This window comes from Aulonocara stuartgranti (assembly GCF_965226115.1).
Source record: "Aulonocara stuartgranti genome assembly, chromosome: 23".
In the NCBI taxonomy this organism is placed as follows: Eukaryota; Metazoa; Chordata; class Actinopteri; order Cichliformes; family Cichlidae; genus Aulonocara; species Aulonocara stuartgranti.
The window spans coordinates 8,472,927-8,481,600 of record NC_138958.1 but is presented as its reverse complement, the minus strand read 5'-3'; the positions used below and the strand labels follow the sequence as shown (position 1 = coordinate 8,481,600).

Genomic DNA, 8,674 nt, shown 5'->3' with positions numbered 1-8,674 from the left:
AACTATAAAAATAATAAATGAAAGTTATAATGTCACTTATGTCAGCTGTAACTCTCATCTGGACTCTAATTTTTACAGTTTTGATTTTATTATTGAGTGTCGGTGCAAAAACCCCAAATGAACAGTTATTAATAAATATAACAAACATACAACATACACTGATAAACACACAGAGCCGATCTGAGTTTTTTTTAAAAACTGATCATCTGCCAAGAAGTCATTTCCATCCATCCAGCTGGAGCCTATCCCAGCTGTCATAGGGCGAGAGGCGGGGTACACCCTGGACCAGGGGCGGAGCGTGGGGGTGGCTTACTGGGCTTAAGCCCGGGTTGTTTTGTCAGAAGCCCGGGGTATTTTGGAGTGCAATTTTTTCATAGTTAGATGCCTGGCTGACAACTGTATAAAACAAAAAGTACACACAATATTCGAAGCACATAGTGCACACTGTGGGAATTTACGACTGTGCGTGAATCCCCCCCTGATATTGGTATGATCCAAGCTCAGGCACTAAGCGACTGAGCGAGGGGGCGGGGCAGCTGCTGCCCGTCAGTGCGCTGTTGGAGAGACGGAGCCAGCCATACTAAGGAGAGCTTAAGTTTGACCAGGTACCAAAGCAAATCATTCGTACCGTACAAATAATGTAAATATGACGGTGCATCACGAAAGATTGATATCAAACTGATCACTTGACCAATATTACGTTACTTGCTCTTCAAGTGAATCAACAAATGGCGAAATGAAAAGCCGAACAAATGCTATTTTTTTTTTAGAGATTCTTAGCTTACGTGTGTTTATTTCATATTTTCAGTTCTTACCCTCCCCGACTAAATCGGTTTCAGTTATGTACTGAAATATAAGAATGGACATTAGAGGGTTCTTTCAAAGAAAAAACTCAGGTAAATGTTATTTTATATATTATGCTTTGTATGTTGTTCAGTATATTTGTATGCAAAACAAGAGGGATTTCAGTACACAGCAGGATATTCACATTTGTAACCAGATATTTACACTTTAGGGAGAAAACATAAAACATTTTTACTGCACAACATCAATTTAGAGTAAACTTTTGTTTTAGATAAATATTGAAATATCTTTTGAATTAGTTAAATGTCACAATAAAGAGAGACAGAGCTTTCTGTTTTTTATCACTTTCATCAAATTTAGGAGTACATGTACACTAAGTTTATTGTTAATTAATAAGAAAACTCCAGACGATTCCATTCTGAGCTGAAGAAGCTTCTGATAGGTTAGTAGAGTCCATGTGAGTAAACTGGTGGCACAGCTGTGGATGCATATAAGGCAAAACACAGAGCCTGTTTCTGTGACATGGGAAAATCAAGAGATGTCAACCAAAACACCAGGAAAAGAACTGTGGAGCTCCATAAGTGTGGCTCAATTTGAATACAATTTGGTGCCATTTGCAATTAAGAAATACAGACGATTTCTCTCTTTACTCTTAAAGTTAACAAATATGTTTTTTATATTTATCAATCTAAAAAAATAAACATTTAGTCTGATTTGATGTTACAATTAAAAAGTGTTTGTGTTTTTATCTGAAGAGTTTGTAAATATCTGTATATTTGATGATTGTCAGCACAAAGAGGGAGAGAGGAACAGAGAGGGAGATGGAGAATGAGGACAGAACAGAGATGAACAAGAGCAGGTGAGACACACATGTTAGTCAAATGGTTGTTTACCAAAAGTATCACCGTATCATAGGTACTCATGTATCTCATACCTAGTGTTTCTTTTTAGGTTTGTTATTTTTCAAATTCTATATTTATTAAGTTATGCAGGCTTGTTTGCACAACAAGGCTAAATAATTATATAAACCTTTCTCAATCTAAATATTGTACTTTGGTAAAAAATTAAAAAATAAATGTAGTGCAGGTCTATGATGATTTTTAGTGCTACTATCATCTAGTTCTGATTCTGGTTCTGTCTTGGTTAAGTCCCAAGTAGTCCTGATTTTGAACTGTTGTAGTCCTGTTTTAATTCTGGATCAGTTCTTGGTCTGGTTGAATTGGGGTTTAGTCCTCGTGTCTTGATACAGCCCTGATTTTGTTCTGCCTTGCTGCTTAATTAAAAAACTAGTTTAAGGTGTTCTGCACATGTGATATATATTTTTCCCTATATGAAGTCATTCTTTTTTGAACAAAACTCAAAACAGAGCCAATTAATCTTTCAGTCATTTCTACCCCCCCCCCCCCCAAGGGGAAAAAAAAATCCCACATGCATACTATCCTTTTGGGCTAAGCCCCGGGTGTTTCAAATGTCTGGCTCCGCCTCTGCCCTGGACAGGTCGCCAGTCTGTCGCAGGGCTAACACACAGGGACAGACAACCATTCACACCTATGGGCAGTTTAGATTTTTCAATTAACCCATCCCCACATTTCCAATGTTTCTATTTATTTTTTTATTTTATTTTTATGTGTAATGTCTTTACTTATATTGGTAAGTAGACTTTAGTGAACATGACTTATGACGGGTTATATAAAATATAGAAATAAGCTGTTTAGTAAAGTATCTTAAAGACTGTGTTATTTGACACATTTCACATATTATACACCAACAAGTCATTTACAGCAGTGTTGGCCAATCATTTTTATGCAAATACCGGAAACTAGTTCGGGGCACAACCGTATTTGGCGCCGTCCCGAGCGAACGTCGTCACAGCGGGGACACCGGACAAGATGGGTACCGGAGTTCTTACGTCGCTCTTCGGGATTCTTCTCGTCTGTTATTTCGCGTTTGCATCAACAGGTGAGTATGAAACTCTTAGATTGCTGATGAATTGATTTGCCGTTATTGGCATATTAAACACACGCAACCGGGACGTAAGTGTGATTAGAGAAGCTCGCCGGTTACCGGGCTTCGAGCGCAAGTTAGCTCGCTAGTTGCGAAGTAGAAGCGGCTCTGTGTGGTGCGAGTTTTCTGTGTGTTTTGCTTAGTGTTGGCATTTGTGTGTAGTTTAAGTGATCACTGTTAGAGCCACCGAGACATGATGGACATCGTTTTTCGGCTGAAACCTCAGAAAACAGAAAACGTTCACTTCAATCAAAACACAGCTACCCACCGAGCTAGCGACAGCAAGGCGGCACGTCACGCTAAAGTTAGCCTGTCGGTGCAAACAAGAGTGGCGGAGAAAAAGCGGACTGTCCCGGATTACTTTCACATGACAGGGGATTTTAATCAGGCAAACCCGAAGTTGGGATTAATATAATGCTATTAGCATGTGCAGTGCTCTGGTACGGGAGAAAATTAAGAATAAAAAGCTCGAAACTGACTTTTCGACACGATGTCGTGCTTCCGTAGCGATCAGCGAAGGAGGAGAAGCGCTACCGCGAGGCTTAATGGTCGCGGCGAGTAACAGGTCGGCTGGCTTCACCCCGGCGCACAAATCACAGCGTTATCTCAGGAGAACAACCAAGCCACTAAAGAAGTACTAAAACTTGTACTAAAACAAGTAAAAGTACTAAAACACACTCACAACTGGAACACTGATCAGAATCAGAACCTCGTTAACGGCGTCAAGTACCTGCTGAGAACATCACTGTAGTGAAGTTTATCTCCCCATCCAGAAACCCTGGATTACAGCCAAGGTCAGGGATAAAATTTGATTAGTACTTTGAACATTACTGTGTGATGTGGTTAATGAACCATAGTCACGGTGGAGGTATGGCTGAGCAGCAATGCTTTTATTCCTTGTCCTGGATCGCCATCTTGTGGCAGATTTGGGAATTGTTTAGGAAGTATTTTCCTATTTTTGTACATTGAGGTGTCGCAGCTTCTTAGTATGTTTTTCCTGTCGATGTTTGTTATTAGTTTTTTTTAAACACGTACTATCACGTTGAACATAAAGTAAAGTTAACCTCTTGCAGCCTCTTCTGCAGCACAATCCAGCGTTACACAAACGTGCAGCACTGTGTAGGCCTACAGTCCGCCCTACAGGACCGACTCCACAGCACACAAACCAGGCTGTGGCCCCGCCGTCTTTACTCTCTTCACCAGCCAGGGCTGAAACACGACCTCCCCACGCTGTGTGTCCGTGTTTACCACAACACGCAGAGACTCTAACATGTACCGAACGTGCTGCTTTGCTTTGTATTATCCATTAACAAGTTTGAGGAAAAAACATCAGCGTGGAGTCATGGATAGCCTTGGACCTTGAAATATAATTTGGACTTTAATGTGGAAATTTCGATGTTGTTCTCAAAAAATCTTTCTTGTATTAATGTTGCCCTGAGACTCTTTGATAGGAGTGACAGAGAGTCACTGATCTTCACTCTGCTTGGCTGCTGTACAAGAGACTAGTTGCATTTTAACCTTTAACCTCTCTGATCTGTGCTGTTTCCAGCTGTGTCTGGACAGAACATCAATGTGACGTGTCGAGCTCCAAACAACAACACAATCACAGCTGTAAAGTGTAAAAGACCTGACCTGGGAAATAAATATGTGTTTTTGTATCGGCAAAAGCGCATTGATACCAATAACCAGCAAAATAACCATTATTTTAATGACATTTAAATCATGACTGAAAACTAGTATGAAAATTGTTAACGTGTGTTATCCATTTGAAAGCAAATTAAAATGAAAACCAGCGCAAAACATCGAACTAAAATAATAACGCTGTGAAAAAAACAACAATTGTTTAAGGTTACGCTGACACGGTCCTGAAATTCTGCTGGACTCATATGTTTCATGTTTCTCTTTGAGTGTTTTTGGATGGAGCCCATCACAATAATCACTGTTCTAGAAATGAAAAGTTGCATTTTAACCTTCGTGACCTCTCTGCTCTGTGTTGTTTCCTCTTTCAGCCCAGAAAAACATCACAGCTGAGTCTGGACAGGACATCACTCTGACATGTCGAGCTCCAAACAACAACATCACAGTTTTAGACTGGAGCAGACCAGACTTGAAAGATAGCTCTGTCCTTTTTTATGACAAAAAATTTAATACCACCAAGCAGCATCCGTCTTTTAAGAACCGGGTGGCTCTGCAGGACAGACAGATGAAGGATGGAGACGTGTCTTTGATTCTGAAGAACGTGACGGTTAATGACGCTGGAACATACGAGTGTGGTGTCATCCAGAAACGTACAGATGGTTTGAAGATCCTCTGCAGCATCACCCTGAGTGTTGTTGATCCTCCAGGTGAGTGAGTAGAGTTGAGTGTGTGTGTGATCAGAGGTGAAGCTGCTTCCTGGTTGTTGATGTTTGTTTCTAAAGATGTTGATCAGAGTGCAGTAGATAATGTCTGACAGCAGTTTGAAGAGGAAATGGATTCTGTTCTGTTCTTCACTCATCACCTACCTGACAGCTGACACCTCACACCTGTTTCTCACCTGCAGGTCACACAGGAGGAGACACAGAGGATGGAGGGAAGGAGGATGGAGGGAAGGAGGCTGGATCTGTTGGAATGAAAGTTGCTGTTGGGGCTATTGTTGCTGCTGTTGTTGTTGTTGTTGGTGGTTTTCTGATTTACAGAAAAGTTAAACCAAACAAACAGGGTTCATACCAGCCTCCAGTTAAAATTCAGCATGTTTGAAATGTTTCGGTTTTTCCAGCTGATCAGAGTCTCCCAGAGAACAGTTGAGGATATCCTGAAATTAATTTTCATGTCCTCGCTTTTCTACTCTGAGCACTCAAAGCGCTTTATACAACAAATTCATTCACACGAGCACTTCTTCCAGTCTCTTAAGTGCTCAATCTAACATTCATACACATTCACACTCCAATGGATGCATCGGAGAGCAACATGGGGTTAGTATCTTGCCCAAGGATATTTGGCATGCAGACTGGAGCAGCCTGGGATCGAACCACCGACCTTCTGGTTAGCGGCCACCTGATCTACAGCCCGCCTTCCTGTATGGAAATTCAAGTGTGCCAGGACTCACAGGTGATTGGCTGGCCAGGGACCTATGCCCGCCCAACTGCATGCAGATCAGAGCCATTGGCTGCTGCGGGATCCTCGAATGCAGCGGACCAATGACGCGGCTGCCTGCGTTTACCTAGGAATACAAAAGGCTGAGGATTCTTCGCTCGTGGGGGACTCTTTGATTTGAGCAGACTGTGCAGGCTGTCCCTCCTGCCTCTGGCCTCTGGCCTCGGTTTTTGAGAGAGTGTTCTTGTGTTATTTTTTTCAATCATGTAAGACAAACGAGCTGAACTGTAACACCAGCAAGTGCCAAAAGACAATTTTCACAGATTTCTTCAAATTGTTTTCTTTGGTGCAAAAAACAGACCGTGTGGATTTTTCCATATTACTAACATGCCAATTTGTTTGTTGTGATTTATTATCAGCCAGACTCATATTTTCTTTAAATGACAAATTTATTTAAGACGGAGTGATTTATCCAAGTCTGGGATGGTACGTGTTAACAGCCGCTCATAGATCCTACCTGCCGGATCTTCTTTTCATTGATATTGCTATTATGACTGATGAAGCCGAGCTGGTGAGTTTCTGTTTTAACTGAGTAACATGTTAAAGCTATAAATATGACTATTACTAAACTGTACTGTCATTAATAGTGTTGCTTTGTTAATGTTGTGTGGTTGTTTTATTTTGTGTCTTTCAGTTGATTACCTGGCTTCTGTAAAGGCACGGTTACTGTACTGGTGTTAGTTTATGCTTGTGCAATAAAACTTAAAAGGCAGCAATCAGATGCCTGAGTACGACACAGTTTCATCAGTTAAAACACACCCTTATGGTGGGAGTTTACTAATTTAAAGGTAGTTAGCTTAGTAAAAACCGTACACAGACAAACAGTCCAGCAAACATTTTCACATTTTATTTTTACATTTCCAATAATTAATGATTATTTTTTAAAGTTGTATAAAAATGATCCAAATTAGAAGTTTTGTCTTTAACTCCTCAACGTCTGACCAACAATCATGCTGAGCTTTGTATTTATCTGTAAAGGAACTTTTCCCAAACAAAGAGTTTGTGCTTCAAATGTTTCTACTGTAAATAAAGTTCCTGTTGATATGATTGTTGTTGTAAATAAATCTGAAGCTGGAATCAAAGTAATCCATGTTTTTTTTTTCTTGCAGATTTCAGACAATTTTACAAAAAATATTAAGAATAAATCCCATAAACTGTCAAAGTTTATAAACACAACAGCTGTTATAAATGTTGTAAAACACATTTATGTTTTAATTTGTTAGGCTGGTCGTTTATGACTACAGAGAGAAAGAACAAAGAATTTAACTGATGTGATATAAATCATGCTCTGATGTGCAGACATGGAAACACAGAAAACCTCATTCACATGTTTCACACATCACACTGATTTTGATGTTTTCTTTCCACTAATGTGACAAAAACGTCCTTCATGCATCTCCAGCTGGTTTCTTGACCATGACGATGAGTTCACTGTACTCAGGTCGCCTCCACAGTCTCCACATCTCAAACAAATGTGTTGGAACGAGATATTCACATCATGTTCATGTTGTGCTCTAATTGGCTCTCAGGTCAGCTGTTACACCATCTCTAAATGACCTCCACCTCCTGCCACTGGATGTGGTGAAAGGTGGAGTATTCAGAGGATTACAGTCAAAGTAAATCAGTATGAGGTCAACATGGCGAGAAACACTTTGGTGTTTAAAGTGACAGATCTTTGACACTAGGAGGAGAATATAAAGGGACAAATGGTTCACGTGGCTCTACAAAGGCCTTTATATACACTTCATATCCAGTTATAATTTAAAGCAAAATTCTTCTGAGTTAACATCCTGTAGATTTGGGACTAATCCTCTTTCTCCATGGATCCAGTGCTGGTGACTAATCTAGAACTGGTTCTGTGTTCCCATCAGGAAAAGTGTGTTTCTGCTGAGAGGTGGAGTTCACCTTATTGCCAGTAGAGGGCAGCATCAGAGCTCGGTTTGATCACAGCACTGAGCTGCTGGTCCATTTTTATAGAAACTTGCTCCTGAGCACTTCAGTCGTGACTCTCACCTCTGCTGGTCTGAACTTATTGAACCAGCGACGTCTCCAGACTGTCTAAGACTGAATGACGTCACAGATGTTTCCGACCTCAGCACACACTGCACAGGAACAAAGACTCACGTGTGCAGCTTAAAATTAAAATTATGTGTTGGTGCTATTGATGTGCAGTGTTGGTCAAGTTACTTGAAAAAAGTAATCAGTAACTAATTACTGATTACTTCCCCAAAAAGTAATCCCGTTACTTTACTGATTTCTTATTTTCAAAAGTAATTAATTACTTAGTTACTTTTTAAAACACGATTTACAAACCTGAAGAGGTGATAAAGCGATAGATCTTTCAGCCCAATTCTACTTTTTCTGCATAATCCATCATACAAAATGTAATCAAATGGAAAAGTCTCTTTTTAAAACTTGTTTCATCAGTTTTAATCTTTTAACTTTATGCATCAAGCAAAAATTTCATTACATGCAACATTGACTGACTGGAAGAAATTTGTTTAACATTTAAACCTATTTTCTGCACATTCCAGCACATAAAATAAAATATTTTTTGTGTTTACACTCAGTCTTTCAAATAGATGCAAGTAAAACACAGCAGAAAATAAATAAAGTCAAAGACTCAGCGGTCCTGTTGCTCTATTTTCACCTGTAAAGCAGGAGTAGGGTAGGCGGAGGTTTACGGTCAGTTGAAGAATCCGCGAGTTTCTCTGTGAATTTAGGTCCTAGT

General features: G+C 40.0%; 1 protein-coding gene and 1 long non-coding RNA gene across 2 annotated transcripts; both read left to right on the top strand.

Annotated features, from left to right (window-relative positions):
* The first annotated feature begins 292 nt into the window (after window positions 1–292).
* Window positions 293–2,192, top strand: LOC309699742. The gene is made up of 3 exons (XR_014274455.1): window positions 293–605; window positions 809–896; window positions 1,595–2,192. It is a non-coding gene; the product is annotated as an uncharacterized lncRNA (long non-coding RNA).
* A 465-nt stretch (window positions 2,193–2,657) lies between these two features.
* On the top strand, window positions 2,658–7,019 carry LOC309700116 (uncharacterized protein). Its single transcript, XM_082523527.1, has 3 exons — window positions 2,658–2,763; window positions 4,818–5,153; window positions 5,351–7,019. Exons 1-3 carry the CDS (start codon window positions 2,694–2,696, stop codon window positions 5,545–5,547), a joined length of 603 nt encoding a protein of 200 aa, XP_082379653.1. The 5' UTR covers window positions 2,658–2,693; the 3' UTR covers window positions 5,548–7,019.
* Window positions 7,020–8,674: the final 1,655 nt, after the last annotated feature.

Coding starts and splice junctions, on each gene's coding strand:
- LOC309700116 (XM_082523527.1), top strand. CDS start 2,694: ATGGGTACCGGAGTTCTTACGTCGCTCTTCGGGATTCTTCTCGTCTGT. Junction 2,764..4,817: donor TTTCGCGTTTGCATCAACAG/GTGAGTATGAAA, acceptor TTCCTCTTTCAG/CCCAGAAAAACATCACAGCT. Junction 5,154..5,350: donor GAGTGTTGTTGATCCTCCAG/GTGAGTGAGTAG, acceptor TCTCACCTGCAG/GTCACACAGGAGGAGACACA.